Source organism: Pelophylax lessonae, assembly GCF_965119305.1.
Source record: "Pelophylax lessonae genome assembly, chromosome: 6".
NCBI classification, from domain to species: domain Eukaryota; kingdom Metazoa; phylum Chordata; class Amphibia; order Anura; family Ranidae; genus Pelophylax; species Pelophylax lessonae.
This window is the reverse complement of record NC_138773.1, coordinates 253,521,022-253,538,207: the sequence shown is the minus strand read 5'-3', so window position 1 is coordinate 253,538,207 and position 17,186 is coordinate 253,521,022. Positions and strand designations below refer to the sequence as shown.

The 17,186-nt window shown below is 45.4% G+C and overlaps 1 protein-coding gene across 3 annotated transcripts in view; it reads right to left on the bottom strand.

Annotated features, from left to right (window-relative positions):
* TLK1 (tousled like kinase 1) overlaps positions 1 to 17,186 on the bottom strand; it is a 494,176-nt gene that overhangs the window by 93,525 nt on the left and 383,465 nt on the right. For all 3 annotated transcript variants that reach the window (XM_082260299.1, XM_082260300.1, XM_082260301.1), the window contains 2 exons: positions 4,575 to 4,650; positions 2,763 to 2,809 (listed from right to left, as the gene is read on the bottom strand). In XM_082260299.1, the coding sequence (XP_082116425.1) occupies positions 2,763 to 2,809; positions 4,575 to 4,650 (123 nt within the window). The remainder of the gene's footprint in view (positions 1 to 2,762; positions 2,810 to 4,574; positions 4,651 to 17,186) is intronic.

Sequence of the window (17,186 nt, the reverse complement as noted above, 5' to 3'; positions counted from 1 at the left end):
AGAGATCTCAACAACAGAGTTCTTGATGGATAACCAAAATTGTCAGTTTTTATTCTAGCACCTACCAAAAACTGATAACCATTCTTGGTGGACTGCCCATTCAAATCATGTTTTCCCTTTCCATTAACATAAGTTTTCCAGAATTAAAAGACTTATGAATACTGTGCGACTATAAAAGCATATAGTAAACCGCCTCCTGCAATTATAATAGTGGGGAGCCACCAGAGTCCAAGATTCAAGATCTCCAAGACCAAGATTCAATTATACAGGAAAGTAAAATACTAGAACAATGTACTGAGTCAAACAGGTCAATTATTTACACACAGGTATTCCACCTGACAAATAAAACAGCTCTCTAATTTTCTTCTGCATCATTTCTATACTAGTGAGATCTCCCTCTACACTGGAATACACCAGTGGTATTGCAAATGGTACCATGGCAGATGTGCTATCACAGATAAAGCACAGCATGATCACATTTTATCCTGCATAAGTAAGAATACGGGAATGTGGAATGAAAAAATGACAAAATTACAGCCTTCCTCTTGCTGTCATCATAGGCATAATCTTAAATTATTTTATACCTGCCAAGAACTAAGAAATTAGGAATATGCCAAGTTCCTCCTTGTCAAAACATTACTTTTTTTTTTTCTTGAATCAAACACAAAAAAAAAAAGGAAAAAAAAAAAAATAAAAAATCTCCCACATATCATCCAATCTTACAATTACAACCCTCTCCGTCAAGAAAAATTATGCAATGTTTAAAGTGGAGCTCTGGTCTTAACTTTTCAAAGTTTTGAATGCTTAGGAAGAATTTTAGCATACGTTGATTCCTTTGCTGCCCGCCGCTCTGCATAGAAAATACCCAGTACTTTCAGGTGTGGGGGCATGCAACTTATGCCTCGTGCACACGCAACGATTGTTGGCCGTGAATTTTCGGCCAACGTCCGATCGGCCGTCAACAGAATGGCCGATTTTCAGTCAGTCAGTACAGATTTCGGCAGACAAAAATCTGATGAGCAAGACTGGGCATGCTCAGAGAAGAAAAAACACACGGAAAGTAAACCAGCACATGACATCACTTCTGAAGTTGGTCTTTGTTGGCTGAGAAAATTTGTGTGCAGTCTAGAGCACATTTCAACCAACACAACAACACTGGACAAAAAACGGCCGATCGGTCGGCCGATAATCGTTGCATGTGTACGAGGCATTACCCAAGTGAGAGTGTTGAACTAATTAAAATGGTTACCGAAGAATCTATAGCACAAGGTGAGCTATGACTCCAGAGACTTGCATCTAACGCAGGGCTTTGATTACAGTCCTGGCCGCAGAACAGAGCAGTAGGGGAGTGAAAAGAAGGCATACATAGGCAGCTTTGGGAGGTTTATATTAAAATAATTTCTGAAAGAGTTTCTAACTCTTCCCAACTCTATACAAAAGCAAAAAGGAAGACATAAAAAGTTGAAGTGGAGTATCACTTTAAACCCAAATGCAACATCTGCTCTACCAATGCTCTGTGGCAAGGGAGGTCATTTAAAAGCATAAGTTCACCTTTTCAAAAAAAAAAAAACAAAAAAAAAAAAGATGCATTTTTTTTTTTTTCTGTAAGAGCCTGAAAACCATTGCACCAACAATCAGCAGATCACATGTGCAATGCAGGGCTCCTGCAGACTGTCAATGTGTCTGTCTACTAGAACCTCATACAGACAGACAGGCAGGCAGGTTAAAACAATGTCAGGAAGAATCAATGAACTACCTAGAGCGCTCTACAGCGCCCCGGTAGTTAATTGAGAACTACAAGTCGTCTGCTGCAAAGGATGTCGATAGTTGTACTTCATTCATTCACAGAACCCCACAGGCCCTGAATTTTTTTGAAAATTGCATAGATATGAATGCAGTTAGACAATATGTCCATCAATTTGGTTCGAAAAAGATACCTTAAGTAGTTAGGTGAAATTAAAGGCACAAATACTCACCTATGCGCCAACTGACTGACACCCGGGAGTTCCCTTGCCGACACTGGCATCTTCCTCCGGCTGTTGGTCTTCTGCCATGTTGATTGGCTGGCGTGGGATGGCATCACTCCTGCACATGAGTGCAGTCTACACAGGCAGCGTTCCAGCATGCGCAGCGCAGTTTACATTATACAGGGGATTGCAAACAGGCAGGTAAGAGTATTTTATTGCAGAAGAGATACTGCATGCCTCTTCTGCAATAAAGAGCCTGCCTGTTTGCAATTTTACATTTTTTGGCTTTAGTTCTGCTTTCACTAGAATGCCGTGCAATTTGGTACACAATTCAGATTGGATAGTGTTGTTCTAACTTCGCCATCTAAAACACAAGCTGGCCTACAACACTACAGAACAGGACTAATGATCAGGACATCATGGAGCTTTCATTCTTTAAACCCAGAACACTATTCAGCAGACTTCTAGAGGGAAACTCATATGCAAAGTGGTTCTAAACTCGAAAGGTTTTTTTTACCATAATGCATTCTCTGCATTAAGGTAAAACATATTTCACTGCCTTGTCCACATCCACCGGACCAGTGGCTTAAAACCATTTGGCTACAGCCGCTGATTGAGGAATTTTTCAACACGTCTCTGACACAAGTCAATCAAAACACACTGATCGAAATGTGGGTGGTCCGTTATATCTGCCAAATTTCAATTAGTGTATGGCCCGCAAGTAAGAAGCAAGTTTAGAATCAAGTAAGAGGAGGGGGAGGAGGGGGGAGTCCTTATGTCAGGATTCAAACTTACATCAAAGTAGTCACTAATCTTATGTCCTCGGCCTCCAATGTTCTTTCCTAGAAGGAATAAAAAGGAACAAAGTGAACAATAAAATTCCTAAAAATAATGAAACTAGTCTAAAATGTAGTAAAAACAAAAAAAATGTATCGGAAAACCTAACATGTTTTTCCATTTAGTTATTCTAGCAGGACAGGAACTTAGATTTTAAAGTCTTTGCTGGCCTCTAGGTCAGTGACTTACTAGGCAAGGACATTCGGATCAGGATAAGAGCCCTGAAGCCTGAATTTTTAAAAACAAGTCAGCAATAGCAGCTCTTAAATTTGTGTGCTAATGGTTTCTCTGTATAAATTGGCAGGCAGACAGAAGTAGTTTTCTGGGAGGCTGGTTAGTAAAACTATGGTTAAGAACTATCCCAGTATAGGATGACAACACCCAAGTCTGAGTTTTAATGAACACGTCAGCTAGACACAAGGAAAACTGTACTGAGAAACGTACGTGACCTACTAATGATTTGATTGATCCTTATGAAAAGGATGTAAACACAGGCAACAACTCCCGCCTGCCTGCCCACCCTGTTATCTATATACTAATCCTACTTCCGAGTACTACTGGTATGGAGAGATGAAATCTTAAGGTGGTGGGTTTAAAACCGGAAGATCCGTTCCCCTCCCCTTCAAGACACTATGCAATGGATAAAAAAATTTGGCAAAAGAGCAGCCCTAGAATTCCTACTATAGATACTTCAACATACACTACTGAATATAGGTCAGCATTGGAACTACCTGGGGAAAAAAAGATTATTAGCACTGAGACTAACAGAATCTCACATTAAGCTGACATTAAACTTACAAGAGACTATTGTTTCCCAGTGTATTTCCCTATAAATAGCAGTATTTTTGAATTATTACGTACACAAACATGCCTACACATAATGCATTTTATATGTGTTTTTCTCCAAAGAGATCCCTATTTTACTTATTTAGAATTAAAATGTGGGGTAGGTGCATATGCAGGGACATTCTTTGGATCACATTACTTTTAGCACACTCACACCCTTCTTATTAGCCACAGACCCCTATATCCCACAAGGTTTGTGTATTGGACCAACATGCATGATTTCCCTCTCATCTTCCAATGCAACTGATCTTTGGCTGGCCTGGAGCAACTTATCAGACAGGTGGGTAAGCCGCTAATGGATGCACACTATCAATATGAAACTACCCTTTGCTTTACATTACAATAGGATAGGTGTGCTTTCAGGACATAAAACACAATATGTTAGCAATCAATATGAAAACATGCTGACAAGTAAGCAATCCATGCAGGGAGACACACAACGGCATTCTTAATACCTATAAAGTATACAAATTTTCCTGCAGCTTGTGATAAAACAGAGATTACAGCCAATAAAAAATTTGGTTTTCAATATCATATTTTCTTCTTGCTGACCAGAGAATCAAAAAGGTCAGAGCGTCAGCAGCTATAGGATCATTAGACATGTCACCTACATCATTGTCAGGAACAGATGCATGGCAAGATGCTGCATTAAATAAGGAGTAGAGTATTGGGAAATGAACTGGAAGGAGATCTATTTTAAAAGTAGATAAATTGTGCCCATCTACAAACTGGTGACTTGAAAATCCTAGGCAGCAATGACGCATTTGGCACAGCTCCTACTGGGTCCAATGTAATTAGTGGATCCTTTTCACTGCAGAGAGGAAATATTTAATACCATATGCAGGCGGGGCGCCCAGTCCCATGGAGGAATTTGTACCCACGTTCAAATGTGTTGCATGAAAGTAAAAATAAATAGTTTATTACCTTGACTGCTTTCACTCTGATTCTCTGCTTTCCTCTTCCTTCCCCGTGAAGAGTCTGGCTGTTTCTTTTCTGGAGTCTGGAGGACAGGAGAGGAGAGAAGACAGATATTTTTCTGATCAGAAAAAATAAAGTTAAAACTTTAAATTGAAAGAAGTAACTGTTGCAAGGCAATTTCAAACAGAATTAATCATATACATCACAAGAAGAGTGTGTGAAACTATATGTCGGTATTGATGATCCTTATAGCCTTTAGTACAGCTTTTTTGGGAAAAATGGATTTTTGTAAGATCTTACCGTAAAATCCTTTTCTCTTAAGCTCATTGACAGACGTAGTCTTCTTGATTCTCAAGAGCTGGGTTATGTTGTCTCCGCAGGAGTAGGACTAGGCAGAAAGACAAAACGTTCTGGCTCCACCTTAGGGGCAGTCCCTGAGGGTATATCCTCCCTCTCTCTGCTACAGGGAATCAGTTCTGTTTTAAAGCAGTACAGAGAATTTAACCCAACCCAACTCAATGATAGAGGGGCGGGTACTACGTCTGTCAATGAGCTTAAGAGAAAAGGATTTTACGGTAAGATCTTACAAAAATCCATTTTTCTCTATCGCTCATTGACAGACGTAGTCTTCTTGATTCTCAAGAGCTGGGACATCCAGAAGCAGTGCCACAAATGAGGGGTGGGATTGACAAATCAAATCCAATCTAGAAGGCCCAACCGGTGCCAAACTAGAAGTTTTAAAGGCTCATTATAAACAAAGAATGAGACTAAAGAAAAAATTTTCCAACGGAAAAACCCTCGAGGTAGACCACTGGTCTCCTCAAATTGCGGCCTGCAAAACCTTGCGGCCAAACGAGGCATCAGACGATGCCATTACATCAACTTTATAATGTTTAGTAAAGGTATGCACCGACGACCAGGTAGCTGCCTTGCACACCTGGACCACTGACGCCTGATGGCGAAAGGCCCATGACGCACTAAGTGCCCGAGTGGAGTGCGCCTTAACAGGGAACGGGGGCTCCCGACCCTTAATAGAATAAGCCTGTACTACCGTCTGTCTGATCCATCTGGAAATGGTCGCGGCAGATGCAGGCAACCCCTTTTTGGGTCCATCTGGGATCACAAAAAGTGAATCCGTCTTGCGAAACGAGTCTGTCGTTTTCAAGTATACCCTGATCGCCCGGACCACATCCAGGGAGTGTAAAGCAAACTCCCGAGGATGACTGGGCTTAGGACACAGGGAAGGTAATACAATTTCTTCATTCAGATGAAATTCTGAAACCACTTTTGGTAGGAAGGATGGATTCGGACGAAGAACCACCTTATCTCTATGAACCACCAGATATGGGGAACGACAGGATAATGCGGCCAGTTCTGACACCCTGCGTGCAGAAGTAATAGCCACCAAGAAGGCCACCTTCTGGGACAACGTAGGTAGAGGAATCTCCCTAATATCTTCAAAGGGAGGTTTCTGAAGAACCGACAACACTAAATTAAGATCCCAGGGGGGTAACGGCGCGTGCACTGGCGGAGCCAGATGTCGCACCCCCTGGATGAAATTCCGCACAAAGGAATGAGTAGCCAAAGGCTTCTGAAAGAAGATGGCTAATGCTGAGACCTGACCCTTGATAGTACTCAAGGCCAGTTTCTGCTCAACCCCTTGTTGCAGAAAAGCCAATATTCGACTAATCGAATAAGACCGAGGACGGAACCCCAAAGGTTCACACCATGCAATGTAGGACTTCCATGTGCGATGATAAATCTTTCTGGAAGTCGCTTTCCTTGCTTCAACTAGAGTAGGAATAACTGAAGCTGACAAACCTTTGTCCTTCAGCACCTGGGTCTCAATAGCCAGGCCGTTAAAGCCAGCGATCGTAAAGCAGGATGGAAGATCGGTCCCTGAGACAGTAGATCCTCCCTGAGAGGAAGTCTCCACGGGACGTCCGCCACCAGTCTGACCATGTCGGCGTACCAAGCTCGACGAGGCCAGTCCGGAGCTACCAGGATTACTGGAATTCCTTCCTCCTCTATCCTGCGAAGAAGTCTTGGCAGTAACGCGAGAGGAGGGAAGGCATATATTAGCTGGTATTGCCCCCACGGGGCGATCAGTGCGTCTGCGGTTTCTGCTAGAGGATCGCGGGAGCGAGCCACGAATCTCTGAACTTTCCTGTTGAATCGTGATGCCAACAGATCCACATCCGGGGTGCCCCACCGTAGGCACAACTGGTGGAAAACGTCTGGATGGAGGGACCATTCCCCCTGATCCAGGGTCTGACGGCTGAGATAATCTGCCTGCCAATTCTCCACCCCCGGAATGAACACTGCAGAGATTGCTGGAACAAATCGTTCCGCCCAGCGAAGAATGCAAGCCACTTCTTTGGCCGCTCGGACACTCTTGGTGCCCCCCTGGTGATTGACATAAGCCACGGCCGTGGCATTGTCCGACTGGATCCGAACCGGGCTGCCCTGGAGCTGCTCGGTCCATTGAATCAGACAAAGTCTGATCGCTCTCAGTTCCAATACATTTATCGGTAACCTGGATTCTTCCGGGGACCAAAGTCCCTGGACAGATAACTGACCGAGAATTCCTCCCCATCCGGATAGACTGGCATCCGTGGTCACTATCGTCCAATATATTGGCAGAAATGACTTTCCCTGGCTGAGCATCGGAGACCGAAGCCACCAGACCAGAGACTCTCTGGTCTGTTTGCTCAATCGGATCGGATTGTCCAGGGATTCCGGATTCCGATTCCATCTGAGAAGAATCTCTTGCTGAAGAATTCGGGTATGGGACTGGGCAAATGGGACTGCTTCGAACGAAGCCACCATCAACCCCAGAACCCTCATGCAAGTCCGAAGGGAAGACCAACTGTTGGACAGTAACAACTGGACTGCTGATTGAATCTTTCGGAGTTTCCCTACCGGAAGAAAAACTCTTGTCCTGACTGTGTCTAGAATTAGACCCAGATATTCGAGCCTCTGGGTGGGAACCAGAAATGACTTTTGCTGGTTCACCAGCCACCCGAATTCCTGTAAAGAAATCATAGTAATTTCTATGTTTTGTAGCAAGGTCTGAGGAGACTCTGCATGAAGCAGAAGATCGTCTAGGTAACCAAGGATCGATATGCCTCTTTGGCGCAGAAGTGCCAACATTGGGGCCAACACCTTTGTGAAGACCCGCGGAGCCGTGGCGAGACCGAAAGGTAACGCCACAAACTGATAGTGGTTCTCTTCTACGGAAAAGCGTAGAAACCGCTGATGTCCTGCGAAAATGGGAATGTGAAGATAGGCGTCCTTGATGTCTATGGACGCTAGGACATCCCCTGGATGCAGGAAGGCTGCTACCGTGCGAATGGACTCCATTCTGAATCTTCTTATGTTGACAAAAGAATTGAGTGCTCTTAAGTCCAGAATTGGACGCACTTTGCCCTCTTTCCTGGGTATTGTAAATAGGTTTGAATAAAACCCTTGAAACCGTTCTGTCCAAGGAACGTGGACTACCACTCCTTGTTGTAGTAAATCTGTGACTGCTCTCCGCAGATCTTCTAAACGATCTGAGGATAGTCGGATATTGGAAGGGAAGAATCGCGCCGGTGGGAGAGATCGAAACTCGATCTTGTACCCTGACCTTATGACTTCGCAAACCCATTTGTCCGGGATTCTGGAAAGCCATGGATCCGGGAACCGGCGAAGACGTCCCCCCACCCCAGTTATGGGTGGGGGCGCACCTTCAGGCTTTGGATGGTTTATCTTCAGGTCTGGAGGGGGCGGGCTTTTGCTTGCCCGACCAACGACCCCTGACGCCTCCTGCAGGAGCTTTGGAGGACTTAGTTTTTTCACCCGCGGGACGAAAAAACCTCTTGTGAGCAGAAAAAGAAGGCCCTCGTCTTTGACGAGTTCCTCTACCTTTAAAATTTTGCGGTAAAAAGGTGCTCTTTCCACCCGTGAGATCTTTAATGATCTCATCTAAGTTGGCTCCAAATAGACGCTCTCCTGAAAAGGGGATATTAGCCAATGCTTTTTTGGAACCTTGGTCGGCTAACCAACCTTTTAGCCACAGTGTACGCCTGAGAACCACTGCTGAAACTGATGCTCGCGCCAATAATGGAGTGGCGTCTAACGCCGCATCACACACAAACTGTAACCCCTGTATCATTTGTTCCAACAAATCTGATACCGCCTGAGGGACCTCTTCTAAGTCCCGGCGTAACCACTTGGTCCATTCAGTTACAGCCTGCGAAACCAGACCAATAGCTATTATAGGTCTGAAAGCTGATCCAATCAAGGAAAACATGGTGCGAGACATAGCTTCTATCTTGCGATCCACTGGATCTTTAAAAGACGGAGCGTCTTCTAAAGGAATAACCGTGGCTTTATTCAATCTAGCAATTGGTGAATCCACCACAGGTGGTTCTGTCCATTTCTTAATAAGGGTTTCCTCAAACGGATAACGCCTGTCAATGCGTTTAGAAATAGTAAAAGTGCGTTTTGGCAGACGCCATTCTTCTTCGATTGGATTGCCAAACATTTGGGCAATGGAAAAACCTTCGCCACTTTGATGCGTTTTTTAGTCCCAAAAGGGATTTCAGTTTCAGCTATTTCCGATGGAGTACCCTGTAACCTTAAGGTTTCTTGAACAGATACAATGAGTGCGTTTACCAACGCTTCCTCTCGGGCTATGGCGGATGCCGAAACATCCTCCTCACTGTCTGAAGAGACAGGACCCGAGACACCAATCCCAGATGAAGTACCTGCAACTGCAGAAATGGGCTCAGAGTCTGAATCCGAGGTTTCAGATAATATGGGGTTAGGCGGGGGTCGCTTTCTTGCGCCCTGTCCCTGACAAGCCACTTCCACCCGGGACACAAAAGTTTCCATAATAGCTGACAATGATTCAATTGTCAATGGGGTGCTGGAGGATCCCGCAGACCCCTCGAGGGGATCCGGAGGAGATACATGAGTGGCAGGGTCCATGTTAATTCAGGACACCTTTGCCAGCAAAACAAAAAAACTTTTTCTTTTTTTTTTTTTTTTTTTGTGTGTCTCCCCCTAGCGCAATAGCGCCCCTCAGAGTACCTGCTTCTCGATCCCACAGAGAGAGAGAGGGACCCCCAAGGCTCACCAACCGATGCAGTGCAGTTTCCAACCAACTGCAGTCAGCGTCTGTCTTACACAGACTGGAAGGAGCTGTTTGCTTTTTCCCGGGTAGAAGGACGTGGCTCCGCCCCCTGTGTACGCCTTCCGGCGTTCCCAGCTCTCCACGAGGTAGCTGGGCTCACAAAACATGGCCGCCCCCATAGAAGAGACATAAGACTCCAAAAACATGGCGGTCGGCGTGACCTGAGGACATACATGCATTTGGTCTACGGCAAAATGGCGGCGGACCGCCGAAATCGTTTTCCCAGCACATCCACCTGCATCTCTGCTAAGAGGCGATATATGGATCTACAGAAGATATACTACACATAAGGTAGGATTATACCTCCTATGTCAGCTGTAATGTTACAGTCTGCTGGGTAGAGTGTTAGCTCTTAAACCAAGTCCACTTCCCACAAACACATGCTGTATTACAAGGGGGACTTGTAAGTATCAGATATATACTGACCATATATGGAGGGGCCCATAATACATACTGCCTCATAACGAGGAAAAAAAAGGGAACGTTTACTCACCATACCGAACCGACAGGCACCCTCTCTTCACAATACCCTCTCCACCGGGGTGGGGGTTTGTGGACCACTCCGGACGCCTCGACTCTCTGGTTCCTGGCGTCCAAGCGAGACTTTTAACTCGCAAGGTCAGTCCCTCCACTGGGACTCCGTCGCGGCCGACCCAGCGCGGAGCTCTGGTCTGCACGCGCTCGTAGGCAGAAACCGGGGTGACCACTGGATCTCAACATCCAGCCCGTCGCCCGGCCCCGCATACTTACTTGAATGTGTCGCGGCCGACCAAGCGCAATGCCATGGTCTGCGCGCGCTCGTAGGCCGGCTGGGGTGACCACAAGTGTCGCCCAGTCCGGCATCTTTGCTTGAAGATCTCACAGGAAAAAACACTGGAGAAAACTACCTAAAAAATGTCTTTTTCTTAAAGAAAAAAGTCTTGCCAGGACCAAAAGATCCCAGCAAGGAACTTAGGTCCTTACTCCTGACTAGACAGAAAAAAACTGATTCCCTGTAGCAGAGAGAGGGAGGATATACCCTCAGGGACTGCCCCTAAGGTGGAGCCAGAACGTTTTGTCTTTCTGCCTAGTCCTACTCCTGCGGAGACAACATAACCCAGCTCTTGAGAATCAAGAAGACTACGTCTGTCAATGAGCGATAGAGAAATCATATTTTGAACCTGAATGTCCAATGCCAGTCACTGTCCTCTCAGAAAAGGCCCTGAAGTACAAAAAGACTTGGTCTCCAACCATATTTACAGCCTGACCCAAGTGCTCTGCTGCCAGCCCGGGCCCTGCAAAATATCTGGTACTTTCGTATTGGGGGGGGGCAATGAATCTTCTTCCTCTCCTCACATGCAGTCAACAGGCCAGAGCACTATCATATGGGGGCAGGAGGAGGTTCTCCATCTCTGAGCTTACACAGGCTCAGGTCTCCAAAGGTAAACAGGCCAGTAAGAGGAGCACAGGCATGACTAATTTCAGTAGCTAAGTAGGTGACCTATCAAGAGAACCGGTTTCTTTGCTCTGGGTGGACACACCACCAGGTTCACTTATGGACTCAACTCAGCTGAAAGGGGTGCAAGATCAATGCACCAAAAATGCGTCATAATATTGGTTTCCATCATAAGTCAATTTAATACACCAGTGTTAGATGTTTAACATACAAATCTGTAAAAAGTCCAAAACAAAACCCGAAACAAAGATAATGAGGGCCAGGCTTGTTAGAGCTTGCAGGTAACAGCAAAACACAAAATCACAATAAATTATGAATTGGAAGGGTCAGCCATATAGAATAGAGATAGTCTTTTATGTGTTCATCAGCTGAGAAAAAAAATGCTTTGTAGCTGGTCCAAATCTGAGTGCAGAACTAAACCCAAAAGAAAACAATATATTGCAGATAACTAATTCTTAGATGTGATGGCTGTATTCGTTTCCTTTTTTAGGCTTTCTTCTTCCATTTCATCTAGATATCCAGCCAGCAAGCCTGTTTTTCAAAGCAGAAAGTATGCACCAGCACACCAAAGATCTCCATAGCGGGTTCAAAGCTTTATTTAACAATCACATATCATATTTCCAGAAGAAACGTTTGGGGGTCAAGCAGGACCCCTACATTAGGCATGTGACCTCCCTGGTTGGGGTCACATTAAGCTGACAACCAAAACATTGCATCTATGATGTGTTTGCTGAAAAAAAGCTTTGGACCCCTTCTGGAGTGGTGACATAGTTTCTGCTTTGAATGTCCACGGTTTCCAGCTGGTAATCACTGCAGCACCCACTGACATCCACAGTAATTTCTCAGGAATGTGTGCCTTGGGAATATGGTATTTGGACTTGTTTTTCAAAAGCACAAGCTCTCCAGCAAAATGCATCAGTTTACCATGGATGTGACAATCCACTTAACACTGGTACAGGGCATGATTAAAATGATCAGCTTTTATTTATTCATGCAAAACCTTTATCCCAAAAGGAAAAATAAAGTTGGCTGTAACGGACTATAAAGTGTGCGCTTGAGCTTGGCTTCAAAACGCTAGTGTATCTAAATCTGCAAATACATTAAACACTGCATTCCCCCCCAGACTGACAATGCTGCTGTCTGCTGTGCCCCCTGTGCTAACTCATTCAGAGTGCAGGCACTCTATTACAGGAAGTATGCTACTAATTGGGTGACAGCAGAGGGGGAAAAAAGCAAAGAAAAAACTGATGCAACCACTACATCTATGGATTGATAAGATGCAATACATTACATTTTGGTTTCAAGTTCAATACCACTTTAAATTAAAAACCACAGGAAAACAAAAGGATATGTAAAGAAGAATCAACAAATAAGTGAAATGGAGGATATGAATGTGCAGATGGAGTAGTGTTTACCGTGGCTGTGAATGTGAATTTACAAAGGTAACAGATGAGAAGAAAATATAATAGCTTTATCTAAAGAGGTGCATTCTCAAATCGTTTTTAAAAAATTCTGCTAATTTGTGAAAGCTTTAAAAGAAATGGGTGGCAATTCCAGGCAAAAAGTGCAGTATTCCTCGAAGAATCACAGACTGTGATCATAAGGGGTCCATCCAAATTCTATTTGATCATCTGTAAAGAAATTACCTAAAGTGTAAGACTAAAGCAGCTTTCTCTTTTATTCATTGGTGGACACAGCTCCTTATCTTCTTGACCGTTGGGTTATACTGCCCCCTACGGAAGTAGGACACTAGGCAGGAAAAAAACAAACTTGGCCTATGGGGCAGTCCCAGGGGTTTTACTCCCACTCTCAGCTATAGGAGTAAGAACCAAGAACCAAGTTCCTTGCTGGGATCTCTGGTCCTGGCAATTTCTTTTTAGATAGAAAAAAAATTCCATCTTAGTTATTTTGTTTCAGTGAGAATCTACTATATACTGCCGGACTGGGCGACAGACTGGATAAACTAGATCCAGAGGGCCCACCTAATCTGGGCAGCGAGCGCACGTAGGCCACGTCATAACCCCACTGGACAGGGGCAGGCCTGCGAGTTGAAACGTCTCGCAAAGGCGCATATGACCTGGCCTCGGCCTGAGTCGCAGTGTTCCACCTGGCCGATAGCTCCCCCTATTCCAATGGAGCTGTAGTCTGCCAGGGGTGGTGCCCATCCTGTTCCTGGTATGGCAAGTACCTGTCCCCCCCCCTCTAACCCTGGAGGTTTTTGGGGTGGACAGAGGCTCCTCCTTGGGATGGTCAGACCCCCAGGGTTCCCCTCCTCCTAATGCAGCGCCCCCCCCCCCCATTCTCAAGGTTCTCTGCGGACTGCTAACCCCCCCCCACCCCATCTGCCCACATCCCCCTCCCCTCCCATGGGGTAGCCATACCCTTTAGGTTGGTATGGGGTGTTGAGCTGGCGATAGGGGTTGGGGCTGCTCTTTTGCCAAATTTTTTTATCCATTGCATAGTGTCTCGAAGGGGAGGGAAAGAGATCTTCCTGTTTTAAACCCACCACCTTAAGATGCCATCTCTTCATACCAGTAGTACTCGAAAGTAGGATTAGTATATAGATAACAGGGTGGGCAGGCAGGCGGGAGGCGTTGCCTGTGTTTACATCCTTTTCATAAGGATCAATCAAATCAATAGTAGGACACGTACGTTTCTCAGTACAGTTTTCCTTGTGTCTAGCTGACGTGTTCATTAAAGTTCAGACTTGGGTGTTGTCATCCTATACTGGGATAGTTCTTAACCATAGTTTTACTAACCAGCCTCCCAGAAAACTACTTTCGTCTGCCTGCCAATTTATACAGAGAAACCATGAGCACACAAATTTAAGAGCTGCTATTGCTGACTTGTTTTTAAAAATTCAGGCTTCAGGGCTCTTATCCTGATCCGAATGTCCTTGCCTAGTAAGTCACTGACCTAGAGGCCAGCAAAGACTTTCAAATCTAAGTTCCTGTCCTGCTAGAATAACTAAATGGAAAAACAGGTTAGGTTTTCCGATACATTTTTTTCGTTTTTTACTACATTTTAGACTAGTTTCATTATTTTTAGGAATTTTATTGTTCACTTTGTTCCTTTTTTTCCTTCTAGGAAAGAACATTGGAGGCCGAGGACACAAGATTAGTGACTACTTTGATGTAAGTTTGAATCCTGACATAAGGACTCCCCCCCCCCCCCCCACCCCTCCTCTTACTTGCTTCTTACACTGATTGAAATTTGGCAGATATAAAAGGACCACCCAAATTTCGATCAGTGTCTTTTGATTGACTTGTGTCAGAGACGTGTTGAAAAATTCCCTAATCAGCGGCTGTAGCTAAATGGTTTAAAGCCACTGGTCCGTGTAATCTGACAGTGGCAGGTTTTGAGGAGGTGGGGGTGGATGTGGACAAGGCAGTGAAATATATGTTTTACCTTAATGCAGAGAATGCATTATGGTAAAAAAAAAAAACCTTTAGAGTTTAGAACCACTTTGCATATGAGTTTCCCTCTAGAAGTCTGCTGAATAGTGTTCTGGGTTTAAAGAATGAAAGCTCCATGATGTCCTGATCATTAGTCCTGTTCTAGCTGGTTTCTGGATCTGTGGACCTCCCTGGTAATGGACAAGTGGGTCCACAAAGTCATTCGGTCAGGTTACAAGATCGTGTTTCAGTCATTTCCTCTGAAAAGGTTCTTCCCTTCCAAACTGCGCTTGTCCCCAGATCGCTTACAGGGTCTTTTTAGGGCAGTGCAAGACTTGTTACTTCAAGGGGCGATTGTCCTGGTTCCGACTTCAGATAGTATTCAGGGTTTTTACTCAAACCTGTTCACAGTTCCCAGGAAAGAAGGCAGGGTACTCCAATTGTGAACCTCAAGGCGCTTAACTGCTTTGTGCGGGTACAGAAGTTTTGAATAGAGTCCATTCGCACAGTAGTGGCGTCCCTCCATCTGGGGGATTTTCTCGCTTCTATCGACATCAAGGATGCCTACCTTCACATTCAAATATATGCCCGTCATCAGCGGTTCCTCCGCGTTTGGCGTGGGCGAGGAGCATTATCAGTTTGTGGAGTTACCTTTTGGTCTTGCCTCCGCCCCACTTCTTCACAAACGTGTTGGCCCCAGTACTAGCATTTCTGTGTCGGCAGAGGATCGTGGTGCTTAAGTATTTGGACGATCTTCTGCGAGCGGAGTCTCCGACTGCTCTGATGGACAACTTGGAGATTACTCCACAAACTCTGAGGGAGTTCGATTGGATTCTGCCCCTTTAGAAGTCTGCTCTGGCTCCGCCCACAAGACTCGACTATCTGGGTCTGACTCTGGACTCGGCTTTAGCCAGAGTTTTTCTTCACTAGACAAACTCCAGAAATTGCAGGAGGCAATACAGCTTCTGCTGTCCAGCAGATGGTCATCCTTCTGGGCTTGCATGATGGTGCTGGGCCTGATGGTGTCTACCTTCAAAGCGGTTCCATTTGCAAATTTCCACACTAAACCTCTGAAAAAAAGAGAGCCTAGTGAAATTGGACAAGAATCCTCAGTCTCTAGACAATCTGATCCTGTTAAGCTGGGGTACAAAGAGGGTTCCTGATATGGTGGCTTCGTTCTCCGGCACTTCCACAGGGAAGACCCTTTCTCCCCCTGTACTGGACAGTTGTCACCACGGATGCCAGCCTGTCCGGGTGGGGAGGCATCCTCAGCACAGATTGTGCTCACAGGGCCTGGACTCTGGAAGAGTCCAGACTGCCGATCAATGTACTGAAACTCTGAGCGATCAGACTTTGTCTGGATCATTGGACAATTTGTCTTCAGGGGTGTCAGGTACGCACCGTGGCCTATGTCAATCACCAAGGGGACACAAGAAGTGCCCTGGCGGCTCGGGAAGTAGCCGGTATTCTAAAGTGGGCAGAATGATTGTTCAAGCCCTCTCTGCTGTACACATCCCAGGGGTGGAAAATTGGCAAGCGGATTACCTCATTTGACAGGCTTTGGACCAGGGGGAATGAATGATCACTTCATTCAGGGGTGTTTTATTAGTTGTGTCTCCAGTGAGTGGGGTACTCCCGAGGTGGACTTGTGGCTCTTTGGAGTCAGCATTGTCTGATTTACGCCTTCTCTTCTCTCAAACTTCTGTCAAGACTCCTGTGCAGGATTGAGTCAGAAGGGATTCTAGTTATTTCAGTGGCTCCAGACTGGTCTCGCTGGTCTTGGAATGCCGATCTGGGGACTTCTTTTCAGGGAAGATCTGCTGTCCCAAGGTCCAATCTTCCATCCTGCTTTACAGCCGCTGGCTTTAATGGCTTGGCTGTTAAAAGCCAGGTGTTGAAGGATAGAGGTTTGACTGAATCAGTGATTCCTATGCAGTTAAAGGCTAGTGCGCCTTAACAGGGAACGGGGGCTCCCGACCCTTAATAGAATAAGCCTGTACTACCGTCTGTCTGATCCATCTGGAAATGGTCGCGGCAGATGCAGGCAACCCCTTTTTGGGTCCATCTGGGATCACAAAAAGTGAATCCGTCTTGCGAAACGAGTCTGTCGTTTTCAAGTATACCCTGATCGCCCGGACCACATCCAGGGAGTGTAAAGCAAACTCCCGAGGATGACTGGGCTTAGGACACAGGGAAGGTAATACAATTTCTTCATTCAGATGAAATTCTGAAACCACTTTTGGTAGGAAGGATGGATTCGGACGAAGAACCACCTTATCTCTATGAACCACCAGATATGGGGAACGACAGGATAATGCGGCCAGTTCTGACACCCTGCGTGCAGAAGTAATAGCCACCAAGAAGGCCACCTTCTGGGACAACGTAGGTAGAGGAATCTCCCTAATATCTTCAAAGGGAGGTTTCTGAAGAACCGACAACACTAAATTAAGATCCCAGGGGGGTAACGGCGCGTGCACTGGCGGAGCCAGATGTCGCACCCCCTGGATGAAATTCCGCACAAAGGAATGAGTAGCCAAAGGCTTCTGAAAGAAGATGGCTAATGCTGAGACCTGACCCTTGATAGTACTCAAGGCCAGTTTCTGCTCAAC